The 21283-nt window shown below is 39.5% G+C and overlaps 2 protein-coding genes across 2 annotated transcripts; both read left to right on the top strand.

Moving 5' to 3' along the window:
• Positions 1-3233: 3233 nt before the first annotated feature.
• On the top strand, positions 3234-7925 carry lum (lumican). The gene is made up of 4 exons (XM_028570724.1): positions 3234-3279; positions 3583-3657; positions 5043-5921; positions 6365-7925. The coding sequence occupies exons 3-4, from the start codon at positions 5048-5050 to the stop codon at positions 6517-6519; spliced, it is 1029 nt and encodes a 342-aa protein (XP_028426525.1). The 5' UTR covers positions 3234-3279; positions 3583-3657; positions 5043-5047; the 3' UTR covers positions 6520-7925.
• A 4487-nt stretch (positions 7926-12412) lies between these two features.
• kera (keratocan) lies at positions 12413-19278 on the top strand. Its single transcript, XM_028571206.1, has 3 exons — positions 12413-12505; positions 17612-18486; positions 18667-19278. The coding sequence occupies exons 1-3, from the start codon at positions 12474-12476 to the stop codon at positions 18831-18833; spliced, it is 1074 nt and encodes a 357-aa protein (XP_028427007.1). The 5' UTR covers positions 12413-12473; the 3' UTR covers positions 18834-19278.
• The last annotated feature ends 2005 nt before the right edge of the window (positions 19279-21283 follow it).

Raw genomic sequence — 21283 nt, 5'->3', positions numbered from 1 at the left:
GCCATCTGGCCTAATGGAAAGGATGTGAGAGCATAAGGCAGATATCAACACATTGGAGGAGAAGCACAGTGACTAAGCAAAATGACAAAATGTCAGTTTTCCAGCCTCCACTCTACGAGCAGTCTGGAAAAGCTTAAGTCTGGGTTCACACAAAAAACACTGCCAGTAACAGAGGTAAAAAACACACCAACCTCAAAGAAATAAATATTTTGGACAGTTTCCTGATGAATGGCACACATGTGAATTGTGTTTGGACCAATAGAAAGCTGTTTCATTCAGTATAAGGGGTTTGTCCATTCTTTGCCCTTTGAAATGCACAGGGACAGCAAGTATCAAGGGTTATTTTTTTTACCATTTGTGCACATAAATTATTATACTCTTATATTGAAAGTGGCTTTATTAAATGTGTAATGAAAAAATGTTGCTCATAGTGTGGAGTTGGCTGAATTGGACTGCAGTACATGGAGGTTCTGGGCCTTCCAACCTGGAGAAAAGACCTTAACGAGCCACGTGTGCTGTACGGGCCTAGGTGACATCAGGTGTGGCTGATTAACTATAATCAGGGCGCGATTTGTGAAAAAAGCAGAGGGAGGGATGTTTTTTGGTCCTGCACAACAAAACAAACATGCAATAATTAAATCACCCTTTCAATACCATGGATATAGTGCCACTTGGCCAAGCATGCCAAAACACTTAAATATGCACTTCAATATTTAATGGAAAATAATCTCCAAATGAAAAGCACAATGTGGTGTCAACATAAAACAGTGCTTTCAAGCCAGAGAGCAGGGTTCACATCACGGTGAAAACAAAATTCTTTCACCCAGGAAACGCTTGTTCATTCCTCGGGAATGTTTTAATCCAAACCACAGTCTTTTCCTAAACTTAACTAGTCGTTTTGGTGCCTAAACTTAACTGTCATGGCCCACCGCATGACGCTCACTTTTTCTGGCTAAACTCCACTAAATGGCCCCTGAAAGGACCGTCATCTGACGGTGCCTGTAGCCAGCTCACAGTCACCTGTTGGCGGCTAAACAACTGCCGGCATCCTGGAGCTCTGTAGCGGCTAAATACAACCAGCAACTGCCACTTGGATTTTATCATTCTATCGCACTATAGACTGTTCATGTTACAGCTCTTTAGTTTGAAATACTTCTATTTTAGGTATTTAATAGTCTATTGGTGAAGTAGCATTGATCACTTTGAGGGGGGGAGAGATGCATTTTGTCCCCAACACGGATAAACAATGTTGATTGAGCCTATGGCCCGCAGATGAAAGCCCTTCCATTTGCAGTATTATAAACTGGGTGTCTGTGGCGACAGTTCTGGGATAAATCTTACTCTTACTCTTTAACAGAAAGGTCGATCTCCTTAGAAATCAAATTAAATGTGCAAAGGTCTTTAGATTTCGGGTAAAAGATGTAGCTGTAGCCAAGGCCCATAAGCAGCATTTGTAGAGTGATGGTCGTAAAAACTGGTTTTGAGGGCCCCCCTAGAAATGTTTGCCTAGGGCCCCAACAGACCTTAGAATCACAACAGGTTTTATGGAGAGTTCAGGCAATCTTCACCAACTCATATTTGTTTAGACTCTAAATAGTTTTTGGTACATGTGTTAAGTAACCTTTAAGGGGATAGAAACTATTGACTCAACAATACTAATGACTTGCTCACATGGTCTTTGGGGCATTTACTGTGACTCTAAAGGCATCTATCACTGAATGTGGAGTGGAGACACACATGTGGCAGTAAAAATAAAGAGCTATCTTTTATTTATTATTAAGAAAAAAGTTCTCAAGAGAGAAATGACTCAAAGAAAGAGACATACAGATAGAGAAAAGAGAAAAAATAAAATATACGCCTTCACTGAAAAATAGAGAAATAGTTGTGGGACATTTTTGAGCTTGTCACAACAAAAATCTGAAATGCATTAAGTTTGTCTGGATGACTAACAGTTGAAAGTTACTACTTGCTTTCTCATTGTGGACGTTTTGAGATGCTTTGTGTATTTAAATGACAAACTATTTGTTTTGGTCTCCATACTGTTTCCATCCACTTTTCCCATGTTTGAAAAGCATGGCGTCAACAATAAAGGAACGTACCATTATTTTTCAACACAGTTTGTGCAATAATACTTGTGCAATATATTGGAGATGCATGGGGAGTCTGCAAAAGCATCTTTTGGGCCAATCAACAGAAGTGTAAACCTTCCCTTCATGCCTCACTCTTCTTTCATTTTGTCATACTCTATCTGTGTATTCAGGTTAAACAAGTGTTTTCCTTTACTAAGATTAAGACTAAGTATTGTTAAAATATTGTTAAAATATTGTTAAAAATTGTTAAATTGTCAATAGATCTAATCAGTATTATATTATCAAAGCCAAATGTATTTTCTTGACAAATGCATAAATCAATAAAAAAGATGATTCTGTGGGTCAAACAAACCTGCAGATGCAAGCAAGGACATAAAAAGGCAGTTGAATGCCTCATCTTTTGCTAAACTGATTGTCTGGTGGGGGAGAAATATCTTGGGAACTCAGATATTTTGATTTAGAATGTGAGGTATGAAAGTTTTCCACACACGAGAAATGTATCCAACATGGTCTCTAAGAATGGTATGTGAGTAGAGTAACAGACTGCACTGCGACCAATTAAATCCAGGCGTCAATTCCCGGCATGCTGTGATGGTGTGATGGACGTCCACCAACAAATGGGGGAAACATTTGGCCATTTGTCTCCCCCATCGCCTTCCTCAACTGCACCTATCAGAGTAGGACACCACCCTTGTCGATATTGGTCAATTGTCTCTCTATTTGTATAGAGAAGTATATAATGTGTGATTGAGTGTGATTTCAGGGCTTCTGGAGTAGAAAGATGTTGGGGTAAAAGAATGAGAAAAATTCATAGCATAGACATATGGGATGAATTGGATCTGCTTTAACCTACCTTTCACCCCTTATAGTCCCATGTCATTGGTCAAAAACAAAGGAGAAGAAATGTTTGTGTCAAGTGTTATGCAAGTCTCTGGTTGACTCATAACCTTTTTATCAGATTTTCCAAAGCCTTTTTCACAGCACGAGAGGTACGGCTGAATTTATTCCTCTTCACAACCGGCGTCTGGGTTAAACGGCTGCCAGAGATTGTTTTCACAATTTTCCACACATAGCTTCTCCTACTCTTTCCATTTTTCCACAAAGCTTCCCCAACTGTAACTTGATTTTCAACTTGCACACACCACTTTGGGGGAGGACAATTACCAGAAAAAGTGGTTGATCTCTAAAGGTGATTAACTTTAGAAAAGGTGGAGGTAATATTAAGAGCATCATACATTTTTTAGCTTTTTGTAGTATGATATTCCCGTTCCTTGTTGCACCAGTTCCTTGTTAATTAACAGCAGTTTTTGGAAGATGCTCCCCCAGACATTCATACTGATGACACCTTAAATTTACATGACAACCCTGACTCCTGTTTGCTGAAGAAGCCTCCCCTCCTCCCTCTTTGTCTCTCCATCCACCACTCTCGCTCTCTCTCTCTCTCTTTCTCTCCTCCCCCTCTCTCCTTCTTTCCCTCTGTGTTTTTCTCCAGAGACCCACACTGAACACCACACTGTTCTTACCTACTGGCCCTCCACCCCACGCACACAAAGAGTGAGAACCGCAGGTAAGCTTGCATGTGGCGGCATGCATTTGTGATTTCCTGTTTGATTATTACGCTTTATTTCTCTTTTCCGGATGGGATTATCAGAAGTCACTGCTAGGCTTTTGAGCAGTGGCTAGTCCAGCAAGAGAGAAGGCAAGAATACCAATGCATGGAACAAAAAGTGGTAGAAGTTTGATGATGTGCATATTGTTTATGAATAGCAGCGTATTAGCCTAGATCTTACATGTTTATATAGATCTGAAGTGCATTTTTAGGACTGTTTCATAGATTTCCACAACTTGACTCTTGAAAACAATCTGTTGCACTTGGATCCAGTTTCTATCTGCATTTTTCATGTGTCTGGAATTAATCATTCTGGTTCTGCATTGTCTGCAGGGTTGATGTTGTACAATCATGATCCTAAACTAGTCATATGTCTGTGTATTTGCATCATTGTTTATAAAGAAAAGTACGGAAATCACTTTATTTAGTGTTTTATACATAATACATATCTTGATCAGTGTAATATGGATGTATATAGTGTTTACTCTTGGAACATCTGTGTTGCATTATTGCTACCATTGCTGGTTTATGTAGAAATGTATCACGTTGATAGATGGTGGTGCTGGGAGCAATGCAGTTTGCTTCAAACTGCAGCTGTAATGATGTGGCTCAATACAGATAATTGAATCAAGGAATCCAGGAATCTAGTCGGTTGACATGAAATCTTGACCGATAATATAATACTCTGTAAAGTGGGTGTGATAATATGGTATAGGTAGGTAGGTAAGATTGCCATCTCTCTAGCACAGGGGTTGGCTTTTTAAAATATGAAGTGCCATTTTAAAATGTTCTTGTTAATCATTGGCCAAATCAGCATTAAGCCTGCCATCATCTTCCTTTGCGCCGCATTCTGTGAAGAAGGCAACAACAACTAGCCAATCAGAGGCAGAGTAGGGTGGGTCTTTGCGGAATGTGGATGGGGAAAAAGTCAATCAAACTACCATAAATAACAGGCTTTGCTCCTGCCAATGGCTATGAAAGAGGTCATTTGGCATGTGGATTGGAACATTTCCCAAAAACTCTTGCACACTTACTGCTAGTGTGCCATTGGTTGATCTACAGCGTGTCAATGGTGGCACGCGTGCCTAAGGTTGTTGACCCCTGCTCTAGCATAAAAGCTTAAGAGTTTTATTTTATAGTTCTTTCATTCTTTAGTTTTCTTTTTTTTAATTAATAAATCCTATTGTACCACCAGAATTCTAACTATAAGCCTTCAACAAAGCACTATTTATGTCTCATTTCTTTTATTAGTTAATAGTTAACATTTGTGTGTTGTCTTGACCCCTCTAACCTTTCTAATGTATCCACTGCCTCCCCTTCCCTTCTGTCTGTTTGTTCCACAGACGTTATGTTCCCTCTCCGTGTACCCCTGTTGGCCGTATTGGTCAGCGTAGCCCTGTGCCAATATTATGATTATGAATACCAGCCTAATTATATGCAAGGACCCTCAGGGCCCAACTGTAATCAAGAATGTGACTGCCCAATCCACTTCCCCACTGCCATGTATTGTGACAGCCGCAAGCTCAAGTTTGTTCCAGTAGTCCCAACTGGGATCAAGTACCTGTACCTCCAGAACAACCAGATAGAAGAGATCAAGGCAGGAGTGTTTGATAACGTCACTGATGGACTTCGCTGGCTGATACTTGACAACAACCAGATTACCAATGCTAAGATAGCAAAGGGCACAATTGACAAACTTACAGGCCTGGAGAAGCTATTCTTCAGCTACAACAACCTGACAGAGCCAGTTGTCCCTCCCTCAAAGTCCCTTGATGAGCTGAAGATAATGCACAACAAGTTATCCAAGTTCCCCTCTGGACTCTTGACTGACAAGGAGAACTTGACCTCCATCAACCTTCAGCACAATCAGCTAACGTCCGATGCCATCGTTGGGGCATTCAAAGGGCCAAAGAAGCTGCTGTCCCTGGACATGAGCCACAACAAGCTGAAGAAGTTGCCTGCCGGAGTTCCCGCTTCACTGGAAATTCTCTACGCTGACTACAACGACATTGACAGTGTCGGAGCAGGATACCTGAACAAGATGCACTCGCTGAAGTACTTGAGGATCTCCAACAACAAGCTGGTGGACTCCGGACTCCCTGCTGGAGTGTTCAATGTGACATCACTATTGGAGCTGGACCTGTCTTTCAACAAACTGCAGTCCATCCCTGAGATCAACGAGCAGCTGCAGCAACTCTACCTCCAGGCCAACGAAATCAGCAGTGAGTGGCAACTGTCAATCTTCACTCTCCTAAAAGCATTGTTCAACTATTTGACTATTTTCTTAAAGGTGCCATGTGGAGTTGTCTTAAAGTTATGTTTGCATTTACTTTGTCTCACCAAACATGCTGTTTGTATCCTTTAGCTTACTGCTTTACCTTCCTCATAAAACATTTTGCTGAGCCTACTTTTGTAAATATTTTTAAATCATGCATTATTTCCATCCATGTTTGCTGGCTACCATTCTTCTTCACTGCCTTTGCAGGTGCATTGCATCTTTGTGCGTTATCGACTTCCATTAGAATAATAGCATTAAACCACAGGAATTGTGTATTGCCTGCTTCCTTGTCTTAGTGGTCACAAACTCCCAAGGGTACCTTTTACCCCCAGTATAAGGTGGTTGAAAGGTATATAATAACTTCTCTCCATTTTTGATTCTTTGTAGAGTTTGACCTGGCAAGTTTCTGCAAGTACATAACTCCTGTCAACTATTCCCACCTGAACCATCTGCGTCTGGACGGCAACAACGTCACACACAGCAGCATGCCCCCTGACACCTCCAACTGCCTGCGCCAACTTTCAGATGTCATTTTTGAATAAGGACCTCCCTCAAATCTATGACCTTTCCATTACCCCCTTTTCTACTACTATTATATGGCTCAGGCCAAAGCCTTCTGGATTAAAATGGTGTAATATCCCTCCTGACATAGTGCTGACATGTCCTTGCACATAAGTAGTAAATGCAAATGCAAATCTGATGCACTATAATGGCATCTTCATCAATTAAAATATATATCTTGAATAAATCAAGAGCTGGGCAAATTTGATGGCATGAGAAGCTAGCAACATACTATTGGCAAACATCAGTTAAATTCATCAAACATCAAACAAAGGTTTTAAATCTTTTGAACATTCTAATTGTTCACATAAACATGAAGGCAAAAGAAAAATACAAAAATACAAAAAGTAAAGGACCAAAAGTTCTATGAATAAAAAATTATTCATATGCTTTGAAAAACACACACTTTAAACATTCCAAATTTGCATTTTATTACATTGAATTCAGACACAATGGAGTAAATGATGGCTCCAATGTCTCAATTCAATCATCAATCATCATTTTGTTGTCTGTCTTGTATGTTCTAATGTTTTGCATGTATAATATAATGTGGGTACAACAAAAAATCCATTGCTGTGCAAAGGACCAGCAAACAAGGACTATGTACTCAGATTTCAGTGTGTAGTGCCCAATGTAAGAAATTATGAACAAATGTAAAACAGCAGTAACATAGTTAAGTCACATTTTTCAACTCCTGAATTAATCAAAGTGGTTTTAAGGTAAATACCATTTTTATTTACTTGTGTCTGCCTTTTTTACAAATGGTGCCTTGATGCAAATATAAATATATATATATATATATATATATATATATATATATATATATACCAACTAAGACATTTCTATTTCTTCACAAATATAACTCCTTCAACCCAAATTTAAGTAGGACTTAACTCTTTGTGAAGAGTAGAATAAATAACACATGATTAAAAGGCATTGGTACTATCCTTTAAACTACTGTACTTTCTCTGCTCAGTTAAACGTTGAAATGATTGAAGAGTCACATTGTTTCTTTACGTTATCCTACTTCATAGCTGTCCACTTTCATGCGCATTGCTGATTTGTATACATTTGCATTACTTGCATGCAACCAATGGTACCATTCTTTTATAATAAACTACAGCTTTTGCAGTTAAGGCGCTCTCATTGTTACGTTGTTGTTCACCATGGTTGATAAATGCTTCTTACCGATACAAAGTCAACTTGACAGCAGTGTCTTGAATTCAGGATTGTCATTAATGAAGTTATGTTATTAGATTATCACATTATGTTTAGGTCATTTTTCATTTTATCGTGATTTCTTTTGTGGCCTTTGACTCGGTAACTGCTCTTGGATTTGCTGTGAGAAAACCGGACACAGTTGAATAAACTATGTTTCCAACATACAGTATTTGTATGATATCGCTTTTTAAGGCTGCTGTAATTAATTTCGAGCATGTATGGAAACAAATTGATAAAGCCATATTATTTGATTCAGGATAAATGAAATGAAAGGATGGTCTTGTATGTTGATTTTATTTGCTGATACGTTTTTTTGCTAAAAATTTAATTTGTGCACCACTTCTTAAAGGTCCACTGTGTGGGAATTTCTCCCATCTAGCTTTGAGATCATATTTTGCAATCAACTCTCTCGCACCACGCAGTTCAAAGTACGTATTACAGTTACGGTAGCCTTCACGCTTCTCTTGCTCTTTTCAATATCCTTTATCTTTTTCTTGGCGAAGAAGAAGAATCCTGTTCCTGAAATTTGGATTTTGAATACGTGTGGTCCTCCATGTTTCCTTCTTCAAACTTGCCGGGGCCAGGAAGCTACCATACTCATTAGCAGCATTAGCAGCATCTGCAAGTTTATCATGTGACAGCGAAAATGCGAAAGGCGGAGCAGTAGGTCCTGTATGTCCCTTACTGGCTAACATATTTCAAGATGGTGCATGAATATGGAGCGTCTACCCCAGTTCATGCAAACGCAAATGTAAAATTTCAAGCCAAAGGGAATACTTGGAATTGATGGTGGTAAATATTCATGAAAAGGACAAGTTTGTGAAGGGGCAACACAGATTGTTGATAATGAACAACTAAAAACGTTACACACTGGACCTTTAATAAGGTATCTCTTATAAAGGGTTTATAAATAATGGTTTAAAAAATAGTAAATCTTAGATTAATCCTTTATAAATCCAGCCACTAACTTTAGCCACTTTATTAGCCACTTTATTAGCCACTAATAAAGACAACGTTGGGGTTGGGGTGCCAGATATAATAAAACAATTTAACCCCATTTGGGTATCTCTGCAAATTTCTGCATTGATGTCACTGACTGCATTGTGAATTGAGAATCATATTGCTCTATAATGGTTCAAAACACACGGTGACCATATGAATAATAAACATTAGAAACCCCTCTCTTATAGTCTGGTTTTAGGAACAATTTAAAGCAAGTGAAAGGAGACAACAAACAGAACAGCCCAATCGACAGTCAGTCTTGTCCACAGAGATACTACAGTATATAACCTGAGCATTATGACAGGGCATGATTTGTTGCAGAATTACTCTGTGGAGTGTGCTGTCATTTGTGGCAGCTATCATCTTCCTTTCTGGCCTAAATCTTTGAGATTTACAAAAGGAAAGAGTTTTTAAGACAAATGGAAGATGCATTTATTTATTCCCCAAGGCCTGTTGCGTTTAAGATATAGTGTTTACAATCAAGGCCCAACTGATTTCAAGGAGCCGTACCTTGTATTCTTCATCTGTAGCTTGTGTTCCCCAGATTTAATTTTGTGCCTTTGTTTGTTTGCAGTAGTTACATAACGAACCTATCATTTTTATTCTGTCCTACGTTTCAATGTAGCTGTTAGTAAAACAAAAAAACTGCTGGTCCTGGAGGGATGCAGGGGTTGCAGGGTTTTTCTCAATACTGCAGCTTTAAGATATTTTCTGCGTAAATCTACCCTTTCAAATGTCTCAGACAGAAACCACAAATACCCCATGACAATTTCAAAGTACTTTATATTTTCAGTAATGCTTTCCTGTGGAGCGTTAACACAAACAGTTCTCAGAGAGGTCTGTCCTAGTGTCCTGTTTCCAATAAGATACATTTTAGTCTGCATATTTGGAATTTTCAGGCTCACTTGTAGTCAAAAGTGATAAATTGAAAGAATGATTAATGCAGGTTCATCTAAAAGTTTCTTGGGCCATTTTTCTACAGAGAAAATATTTTTTTCTCCATTGTTTTGCATCTCAAAAGTTCACTACAAAACAATAAGAGAGTAATAATAATTAGGGTTTGGGCCCCTTTAGGGGCTGAAGTGCTTTTAGTCTTGTAATTGAAGAGTCTGAGAAATGTTTTCATGGTGTGCGAGAGGGAAATAAAACTTTAAAATCAGCACATTCCTTTTGGTTTCTGCACCATCTTTCAAAAGGTTACCATCCATTTTAGCCTTAAAAAGACTGAATACATCTTTATATGGAATTGATGTTGGTGTTTGGAATAGTCTATATCCTCTATATCCTCTAAAATGTACCTTGTGATATATGAATGCACTGCCACTGTGGATAATAAATCAGGCACAAAGATTCATAGTCACTGTCTTTGGGTGTGTTATATGATATATTACTTTTTTATAGTATCAATAGCATAGTATTTACAAAGCTGTGCACTAACTGTTACAACACCCCTAATCCTGGCAAATGTGTACCAAATGTGCTGAAACCACTAGTATTAGTCAAAAGTTCCATATTAGAGCAGACATTATTTAAAGGTAGTAAGTTAGTTGATTAGATTTGTGGCATTTATAGTTATAATGGGAATGGCTTCCAGATGTCCCATTTGATTCCTGCTAGGTGTTTGTAATTAGATCCAGCTGTAAAGTTGAGTTTTACTTCACATTTGACCCACTTATGTAAATTAAAGTACATAGTGCTCTGTCTTGGAGGTGCTGGGAGCTGATTTAAATACCCAACACTTCTCTGTGCCATCCAATACCAGTCAGGAGGTAAAAATATTAGCACTCTACTCACTGCCATTACCATTACAACATGTTACATGTTTGTTTTAACAGCTTTTTTCTCATTTCACATGTTTTTATACAGTCATTTGTACAGATTCCCAATCTAGGACAATTTCCTCCTCTTCCTCCTGGGTCCCTTATTTAAATCCTGAGTGGCGCTCCTGCTGCCTGTGTCTAGACAATAAAGTCCTTTTATAAAGCCTTAAGCCTTACATCCTCCTCTTACAGATGGTGAGTGAAAGTATAATCAGCTGTTGCAGCCTGGCAGCCCAATTCCAAAGATCAAACTCTATCTCTATATTTTGAGTGAAGATAATTACCTTTTCTGAAGAGTCCATCATGTTTTTTTAATCCTCCGTGTCAGCTTTGGCTACTAGCAACTGCGTGGGGGAGGGTGGGGGCCACGTGCGTGATCACGGAAGGCTTGTATCATGTGGACGCGCCGACAGTGTTGTTGTCATTACTTAGAATTCCTCATGGGGGCGACAGAAACTACGCACTATAGCTTTAAATTTGAATTTGAAAAACTACTTGTTTTTAGCATCGGTCAATATATATGTTTTCCTTATCCTTTTTACCCACCCATACATATAACAGCAGGACTAAAAGTTTAAAGCCCTGTGAGACTGTATTAGGCACAGCAGTGCTTTGAGCTAAATGCAAACGGCAGCATGCTAACATGCTCACAATGCCAAGGCTAACATGCATTTTGTTCACCATCTTATCTTATCTATCTTTTTTTCTGAGAGGAACATAAGTATGTGTGTACCAAATTTAATGGCAATCCATCCAAAAGTTGTAAAGACATTTCACTCAAAACCACAAATCAACCTTATGTTGGCAGGGGATCACCATAGTCAGTAGGATTTATCATCTGGGAATCAAAATTTCCAAAAATCTATCCAATAGTTTATGAGTCAGGACTGAAGTGGTTGGTCAAGCTACTGACAGACAGACCAACATTGCCAATCCTAGAGCAATGCAGAAAAACCAATACAAAAGAAACTGTGGAATAACAGGACAGTAGTAGTCTTAAAATATTGATATTCACACATGCAGTTTGATTTGCCTCTTCATCTTTGGATACATATCAGAAAACATCAAACTAAAAGTGCACAACAATACTAAAGGCTGTCTACAGCAGCACGTTTACTGCAATTACAATTGTCCATGACATCTTAAGGGTGAGACACTATAAAACTAATAAGGTTAAAGTGGTTAACTTTAATAGTGATCTGGGCCTCACGTTCTACCACAATAGACACTGTTGTATTATGAAGCTGTTTCTGGCAATGGATGTAAAAACTTTCTACAGTGATGTCATTGAGTAATATATTGTCCCTGATAGGCATGATGGGAAAAACTACAAAAAGAAGACCTGGGTTGTAAAAGAAAAAGAAGGGAATTTTCCTGTAAAAAGTTGGGTGTGAATGTCTGAGATCAGACCCCTCTAAGCTCCTCTCTTACCTCACCTGACAGCCTATAAATACACCCCTGTGTGGCCTGTCAGCTGAAATGAGCCATAAAATGGTTGTGCTCCCAACCCCCAGAGTAATGGGTAAAGAGTAAATCCTCCATTGTAGACCAAAAGGGTAAGTGGGGTGGAATGACAGCAGTTTCACCCCGACACCACACTTGACTTTTTCTACAAAAAAAAGAGGAGACCAAATGAGAAGAGGCGGAAAAACACTGCTGGGCTGGTAGAAAAGTAGGCAACACAAATTCTGAAAGGACATCCCAACTAACACAATCATCCTCCCACCAACAACACATGCTCCATCCTCTCTGTTCAACCGGTGGCCAAGGTGCAGTATCCTAAGGGGAATCAAACCAAGAAGTCTAACTGGGCTAGACAGTGACACTGTGGACAATCATCAGAGCTATTCATTGGAGAAGCAGAAGGACCAAACCAAACCACACCTGGCTGCATGCAGACCACTCACACTAGTTGGAGGAGCAGGTAAAGATGATCTTATCTTTCTTTAATAATACATCTGTTTGAGAGAGGGGCCAGTGAAAGGCTCGGACAGTGCATTTTTCAGAGGGTTTTCATCTGATTGGATTGATCTTTACCTTTCATGTGGTACACTTTGCCATCTTTTGTTTCAGAACTTGTAGGTAACACGTAAAGTGGGGAAGTAACCTTGCAAATATAAGGATGCTTTGAAAATTTTTAAAGTTGTTACATGCATTTTTTCTCTCAGTCACACTTTATTTTATGAATGTTTAACGTCAGGAACAAGATATATTGATTGACAGACACTTTTGTAATCAATCAATTTAGCAATAGTTTAACAATCAAGCTTAAGAATGAATGAACTAAGAAGTAAAAAAAAACTGTGGCTGTTCAACATTTGCAAAAGACACACATCTTGGAAAGTCACTTTCACTTCCAAACCTGTTTTTTCCACATAATAATTATCCATAAACACAGTTACTTTCTACGATCTGGATGCAGTAAGCCATGCAATCTCTTCCAAGTGTTTCAAAGTCATGAAGTGGATTTCAGCAAAGCCATCAACTGGAACAGATCCTGCAAAACCCACAGACACAAAGCCCTTGGCAGGAAATAAGCATTATCATATTCCTATGCATGTGTTTCTCCTTAGTCTGTCAGGCAGATTGTAGCCAACATTTGTTTTCAGTAATATATGTTCCATTTTGCAGAGATATGTGAAGCCCTGAATCACCATTTTCAACAGTCGGCATGTAAATCTTGAGCCACATTATTAATTATTGTGTTGTAATGAGACTGGGAGGGTACCCCATCTGTTGTGTGTGCAACTCAGTAACAGTTTCTATGAAATCACACCCAGTTTGAGTTCAATCAAACAAAAAACAAAGCATTATTTACACCTCATTAATTGGATTTTAGACCTTTTATTGAAATTTATGTTACATTGAATAAGGGTTATGTGCCTGTAAACAGACAGCTGTGTCTACCCTTGATGCAATGGTTGCACTAATGCTTTTCAGATGGACAGTTTGACCGATTCTTGATCTCATCCCAAGCCTTTTATAAGGCTGCTGGTTGGCCATAGTATGAGAGGCTCAGTGGAGGTACATTCTTAATGTAGAGGTAACAAGCTGGCTGTCTTGTTGCTTAACAGACTGGGTTGCATGCCAAGTAGTCTTGCTTTGCCAGACCTTCCTCCACAGTGCTGCGGAGGAGGGTCTGGCGAGTCCACACAGCATTCCGGGATGGGAGAAAAACATGCTGTGGTTTATTGGCATTTCTTTAAACCAATCACAATCGTCATGTGTGGCGCAAAGCACCAGGAAAAGCTACGGTGCCTCTGCAAAATAGCCTTTGGAAGGAACATATTTTGGTGAAACGTGTTGTTGTTTTAGTCATGCAACAGAAAACTCTGATTGGACAGATAGTCTAGTTGATTTCCCCTTCAGAGATCTGAGGAGCAGTTAACCATAGTCCTCATAAATCGACCAACACAATCAAAATGGAAGGTAACGGACATCCGACTGAAAAGAGTAAAATCCAGTGGAATTTCCGATGGCAACGGAGCAATCCCAGAAGTTGAACGTTGTGGATTTAGACTACATAGACTACTATAAGTAACTGTTACTGCCAGTAGGCTCTGCAGTCTGACAGCAAACTGAAATATGCTCAGAGACATGCAAGGAAGATGTGTCTTCTTTAATTAACTATAAGCTCAAAAAACCATTATCTGCCTTTTACTTCAAGAAAAATACACATGCTGTCATCAAAAGATAAAAGTATGATATTCAAAGAAGTGGAGTCACTTTAGGCTAACCCGCTAATGTTGTTAGGACAGTACTGCAAATGTGTCCGTTCATGTAGATGGTAATTTGTCTTTGATGTACAGTTCCTATAAACGTGCTCAGGGCTAACGTCTGGATATGTAACTGATGATAACGTGTAGATAAATGATTACTGTTCAAAAATGCACCTTGGCAAACAGAGGAGGAGCTCTAATGAGATTGTATGGCTGACCATGGATAAATTTCGCTCCTATCCTCATACAACTCAGATGGGATTATCCTGCTGCACTTAAACCTTTGCCGTCATCACTGGAAATAAGCACAACCTCACGCTGGCATGTTAAAAGGTCACCAATCATGACGCTGGGATAGCTTTTACAAAAATAATTTGCCTGACCACTGTGCAGTAAAATCCCCCCAGATTAAGCCTGACCTCCATCCCATAACACCATCACCTACCATGTCTGCAGACAATGTTTTGTACTTAAGTAGAGTGCGTCATCTTTGTGCTGGATGCTTAAGCAGTCAAGCACAGACAACGTGCCTTCCCTTCTAACAATGTAAACTTAGGGTACTGATCAAAATCAATTGAAGCCAATGAGTTCATAGAGTTGCCTTAAACCTGCATAGCCATAATCCTGCAGGAACTATTAAAAATACATTTAATAGTGGCCATGACAAGACGCACATGCCCAGAAATAATATTGAAATATGCCGTGGCAATTCAAAGTCATTATTATGGGATCCAATGTGTGCCACCACCTTCACTAGTCTATTTCTAGTTTGAAACTAGGCAGGATGGTCCATTTATACATTTACACCAAACCTGAATGAAGATTTATCAAATTTTGGTGAGCATGTGCTTACAGTCCTGGTAGACAGGCTTGATGGCCTGTTTCTGACATTTGGAGTGTATCATCTGTACATCACAATTATACTGAGTTGTATTTGTGGACTTTGTGTTTATCCCACTTTCTCTGTTGACTGCAAACACTGTAACACTTTTGCATAAAGCAGATTATTGAATCCTGATCTGATCGCTGTGGCCAGCAGCAGCACAAAATTAGCACAAAAGGTCGGTAAAGGATGCTAAGGGATTTGTGAGTGGAGTTAAATAGAGATCAAGCATTCCAACCAAGGGATGAAGGGTTGTACATGTGGAAGTCAACAAACAAAGAACAGGTACTGTAGGCTTGTATTAGCCTGTTTGTAAGTGGGCCATGTCTCAAGTACTAAAAAGGCTTAGCACACTATACACCATCATGGGATTGTGACCTTTGATCCTGCGAGAATCTCATTGGCCACGAGAAGCTTTGGTGTCCTCATGAGTGATGGTTGGCACAGGGTGAATGAAATAACTAGTGGTACAAATACAGGGAAGAGAGAGGTACAGCCTCATTATTTGGGACTACGCTTGGTAACTTGCTGAGGAGGAACATAGGCAAGAGGGAATTTACAGAGTTTAAGGTAAGCTGGCTTTCTGGAAGGCAAAGACATTTATACGTTTGGATAACGGGTTGGTTGTTTGGTAAATGTTTCTCTTGCAACAAGTGATTGGGCTTTAGCTTTAAGGAAGCATGGATCATACTTTATCACACACTTTATCATTTGTGCCACACTTTGTTTCTCAAAGCTGGGTCAAGAAGCTTTGACCCCTGTACAGTGAGAAAGCGAAGGCACATCTCTCAAAACAGGTGTGCCGGCTTTGTCTTTGAAGTGCGCCCATCTATGGAAAAGTGTGGCCTATGCAAAATGAGTTCCAGACAAACTTGGAGTGCATCAAGAATTAAACAAGCACCAGATGGCAGCTGAGAGGAATCAAGTAGAGGCTTAAGAAATGAGTGGAAAGAAAATGGTAGAGCAGATTTTGTTTGTTTTACTTCTCTTTTTGTTTTGTGCTTCTTTTTTATATTGCATCTATTGTGTCCCGCCTTTTGCATCTCACTTTTTGTCCTTTACCCATCTCAGTGGCTAGTACCAGGTCATCTGCCCTTTTCCTGAACTGACTGCCATCCCTAATGGGGAAGAATTCAGTTATCCTCAGTTGAATGTGTGCAATGCTTGCATATGCGTTTATTTGCATGCACCATTGCATCAGTGTCACATCTCAAGTGGACTTTGAGATGTGTGGCAGGCTTAGCCATACATGTTGCAAACAAAGCCAGATGAGCAGGTGGCATCTTACACCTGATATCCAAAGTCTTCAAGTTTAAGCTTCAAGATTGCCCTAATGCAACTAAAGTTGACCTGGCTCTGCTTCCTGTCTTTGGAGCTTTACTTGTCATTGGCAGGCAAAGAAATTACCCAGAAACCGGAAGCTGCCATTGGAATTTAATGATAATGACATTAGTGGTAGAGTAGGTGACATACACTGGTGGTGGCTGATTTGGGCCAGAGTTTTCACAAGTGTGCATTTGTGAACACTAAGTCAGCTGATGCATTTGTATTTGATGCTAGCTACATGATTTGCAGTATTTAAAGTGACTGTATGTTAGATTTCTGGAGTGTTACTGTAAAGGCCTTACCAAGACTGTTGTTAATCTAGAATCACAAAACAAACACAAGGACCTTTGCAAATTATAACACCTTATCTGATCCTATTTATCTTAGGCCGGTTACACACTGGACACGTCACGCGAGCGTGTCAGACGCGTGGCGTGTCCGTTTATATTTCGGCTCCCATGTTAACAGGTTAGAGCTTACACACTGCCTACGTGAGACGCGCCTGAGACGCGTGCCTGCTAGAAATAGAACCGACGCCTATTTTTCACGCGAGACGCGAGTGTTGGAAGCGTTTCCAGGCAAAATAGAATAGGAAAATATGTTTATATGTCCTTTAGACACAAATACATATTAACAAATGACATGTTGATGTTTGAAAGCCTCTAGGTTTTGATATAAATGCAGATAGGCTTATATGAATGTAATTTTTTTTTATCGATTTTCTAATATTGCACCTGTCAATACAAAACGAAATATTCTGTAGCCTATTTTGCCGTCAATACTGCCGACGTTATCTTTGCTGTAATCAGATCAGTATATATTTATGTTTAACATGGTATTTCATTTTATCAATGGGAAACATCCATGTGTCCAGACAAGGCTAGCAGCAGCAGCAGCGCCGCGTCAGACACGTTTCTGGTGTGTAAAGACAGACAAAATCCACGCAGCTGACACACAACAGACACGCCACGCTCACGCCACGCCTGCAGTGTGTAACCGGCCTTAAATATCTAGGGCATTCTGATGTCAATTTTCCCTATTCTGTCTTAAAGCCTGTGTAACCATTTATAATATTGTTTTTGTATCTTGTTTTGAATCATAGTTTGGGCAGCGAAATGGCACTTCTCCTGAGTCTTCTCTGCACCTTGTGCCTGGTGGGGCAAGTTCTTGGCCAGGACATGCCTTATGAGGAATATATGGCCCAGATTCAAGCCTGCCCTAAAGAGTGTCGCTGCCCCCCCAACTTCCCTCGTGCTGTCTACTGTGATAATAAAGCCCTGAAGAGCATCCCCCAAATCCCTAAATACACATGGTATCTCTACCTGCAGAACAATCTAATTGAGGTCCTGTCAGCAGATGCCCTGCGTAACGCCACACAGCTGCGCTGGCTGAACCTAAACCGCAACAAAATCTCCAGTGAGGGAGTGGAAGAAGGTGTCCTAAGTACAATGTCTCACCTGGCGCACCTCTACATGGATGACAACCTCTTGTCCTCTGTGCCATCTCCACTGCCAGCTAGCCTAGAGCATCTACTTCTCTCTCGCAATCGAATTTCCAAGATCCCTGCTGGTGTCTTCATTGGTCTGGATAAGCTCAACCTCTTGGACCTCCAGGGGAACAAGCTGATGGATGAAGATGTGACTGAGGTGAGCCTGAAGGGTCTAAACAACCTGGTACAGATCAATCTAGCCAAGAACCAGCTGAGTAGCATGCCACTTGGCTTACCACCCACCACTACACAACTTTTCCTTGATGGCAACAACATTGAGAAGATCCCAGCCGGCTACTTCAAAAGTTTGCCAAAAGTGGCATTTCTGAGGCTCAACCACAACAAGCTTGGCAGCAGTGGAGTTCCGAAAAATGTGTTTAATGTCTCCAGCATTTTGGACTTGCAGCTGTCCCACAACCAGCTGACTGAGGTTCCCCTCATTCCCTCAGGCCTTGAACACCTTCACCTTGACCACAACAATATCAAAAGTAAGTCTGTGACATTTTCCCAAAGCACCTACTGCTTTTTTCTGATTATAGTGATTCATTTGAACTGTGCGTAGATGCATAGAGTGTTTTTTCTATGCATTTATTAAATAGGGTTGTTTATCAGAAAGATATATCCTGTAATGCTATTGTAAGTCATTTATTCCCTTTGTGTATTTACAGGTGTAAGTGGCGCCGTCTGTCCTGTCGCCGTCGACACTGTGGATGACTCTATCAATGAAAGTGTTCCTCGACTGCGCTACCTTAGACTGGATGGCAATGAGATTAAGCCACCGATTCCCAGGGATGTCATTCTGTGCTTCCGTCTCCTGAGGTCCATTGTCATCTAAAATAAATCCTAATTAAATTCTAATTTCCTTCAACTGATGATGATATGTGAATCCATGCAACAATAGTGATATGAGTAATTTTTGCATGTTTGTGAAGCTCAAATATTTGACACTAGTTGGCATCAACTTGTTTGCTGTGAATTAAGAAAAAGTTCCTTTCAGTTCCAGAAAACATTGATCTTTTTATTGATATTTGAATAAAATCTAAAAGAAAGTACAAAATTGACAAGGAACTGATGGGTTAGAAGCTTTACTGACGCTGCAATCTGTTGACAATTAGATGTGCCTTATTTTGGTGTAAACATCTGCATGTACAATTCAGAATGAAAATCTGATTATAATATAGCATGACAGTGATTTAGACAGATAGGAGGACAAAATGTGTTGATGACATGTTGAGGACTCATTGTCATTATGCTTCTTTGAGCAGGAGGCAAAGCTTATCAATACATAGGCAAAATATCACTTTTTATTTTTTTCTAATATTTCAGGAAAACCTTTGCTTTATACTTGTAGACTTAAAGCCAAATGAATGATCTTGTGTTCTAGGTTTATGGTCTCTCTACTCTATTAGAATAACATGCTTATTTACTGTAGGTAATTTATTTTTATTTAATATTGTGGGGAAATAAGTAGAAACCTGTGAATATTCATGGCCAATATTCCTTAACGTTTTGTAACTGTTTTTAAAAAATGCCAACACACTTTTTAATTCTGGTTATTATTCTGAATAAACTGAGTAAGAGATTTCATTTTAATTGTCTTCAATTTAAATAAAACATCTGAAAATGTGCCCAAGTGTAATTTTGTCATGTTTATACAACTCCAGCATTTAGATTATATTTGAACGCAACATAAATGTCAATGTACATATATGAATTATGATCATACTATTTGTTGTATCAGAACGTTTTTCCAACAAATTTAATAACTTAGGGAACAAATTATTTTATTAGAATTAAACATACAGTACATCATCATCCACATAACATCTTCAACCAATCAACAAAGTGACAGTAGACTCTCATTACATGAACTGTGAGCTATAAAACAAACTTTTTGTGTGTCTGACACACCCTTTTGAGCTACGAAATTACAAAACTGTAATATAACATGCATGGATTAGTAGTTCCTACCCTCACTTTGTTCCTCTGTCCAAACATTTGAAGGCTCCAGATAGAGCTGGATGATATGGCCAAAAATATAAAATCTCAATTTCATTCAAGCCTGGAGATTAAATGAAATTTTTTTTAAGGGTTTCATATGCAAAAGAGTTCCGCAAGAATTTAAAAAAAGACCTGCACCACCTGCCAGGCTGTCATCATTATGTATATTTAAAACATACAGGTTATCCCATACCCATACCCATACCCGTAAACAGTGACATGAACGGTTGTAAACTTGTCACAGGTAATGACTAAAGACAGTTAAGACACTTTATGTTGATTGTTGACTAAAATTATATTTTGTACATGTTGTAATAACTCTACATCATCTAAAAACTAAAATTTGAATTAATCATCTATGTTTCTGCTGGCACTGAATTGCCACCTCACTGTCAAATACTATGTGAATGCTTCTACAGAGTGGGCCAACTCCGGACTTCTCAGGCTCTTTACAATGGACTGTGTCATACTCTTTGTGCATCAATCATTTCGTCAAGATATTTTGGGCAACATTTAATTCAGTTACAGTATTTGCCTTTTGAGAATGCCTGGCAGAAGAAAAGCCCTGAATAAAATCTGAGCCTATATGGCAGGTGCAGAAGGATTTCTGGCATTCCGGCTACGTCCTTTTTCCCCTCACTCATCAAAAGGTCTAGAGTTACCATGGGAGTAAGAGAGAGGGGTGGGCAGGTTGAGACAAAATCGTGGCCAAATAAAGCTGACAGAGTAAAGCTAGCCAGTAGCATCCTGTGTGTCTCCTTTTTGTTTTTTGTTTTCACAATGCACATTGAAGACAAGTCTATGAGCGTAGCATCTCTTTGAACGTGCATTCACGTCAGTACAGAATTGCAAAAAAAAAACACTTCCCTTGGGTCTATTAAGTTCTCACCCAAGATCAGCTCATTCTCCGTCAAGTCATGTTATTGTATCCCACGACTGAACTCTTATCTGTAGTTGAGGCAGAACATTTAGCAAGCGACGGTGCAAAGAGAAAGGAGCTTGAACCAAAAGGTAGGGCAGAGGCCTTCCTCCAAGCGGGGACTTCCTCTCAGTACCATGCTAACAGGGGCTCCTCACAGAGGTCCCATTGTGTACAAGGGCCCCGTGGATCCCCCCCTATACATGAAAGCAACACATGCCAGAGTTTCACCTCAGGAAAAGGCAGACAAATATTTCAGTCTGATTGAGCCACACTCTTAGACAAATAAAGGACACTCTTGTAAGGGATAAAAATGTATTCTGCCATTGGGGGGCCTTTGCTCTCTCTTTCTCTCTGTGTCTGGT

The sequence above is a fragment of the Perca flavescens genome, chromosome 23, assembly GCF_004354835.1.
Source record: "Perca flavescens isolate YP-PL-M2 chromosome 23, PFLA_1.0, whole genome shotgun sequence".
Taxonomy (NCBI): Eukaryota; Metazoa; Chordata; class Actinopteri; order Perciformes; family Percidae; genus Perca; species Perca flavescens.
The sequence above is the reverse complement of the archived record's forward strand: the minus strand, read 5'-3'. Positions and strand labels throughout refer to the sequence as shown.

What these genes read in the sequence shown, in the direction of transcription:
- lum (XM_028570724.1), top strand. Translation starts at nt 5,048, where the DNA reads ATGTTCCCTCTCCGTGTACCCCTGTTGGCCGTATTGGTCAGCGTAGCC. An exon ending in CCAGGCCAACGAAATCAGCA is followed by an intron (nt 5,922 to 6,364) that starts GTGAGTGGCAAC and finishes GATTCTTTGTAG; the next exon opens with AGTTTGACCTGGCAAGTTTC.
- kera (XM_028571206.1), top strand. Translation starts at nt 12,474, where the DNA reads ATGCAGACCACTCACACTAGTTGGAGGAGCAG. An exon ending in CACACTAGTTGGAGGAGCAG is followed by an intron (nt 12,506 to 17,611) that starts GTAAAGATGATC and finishes TTTGAATCATAG; the next exon opens with TTTGGGCAGCGAAATGGCAC. An exon ending in TGACCACAACAATATCAAAA is followed by an intron (nt 18,487 to 18,666) that starts GTAAGTCTGTGA and finishes GTGTATTTACAG; the next exon opens with GTGTAAGTGGCGCCGTCTGT.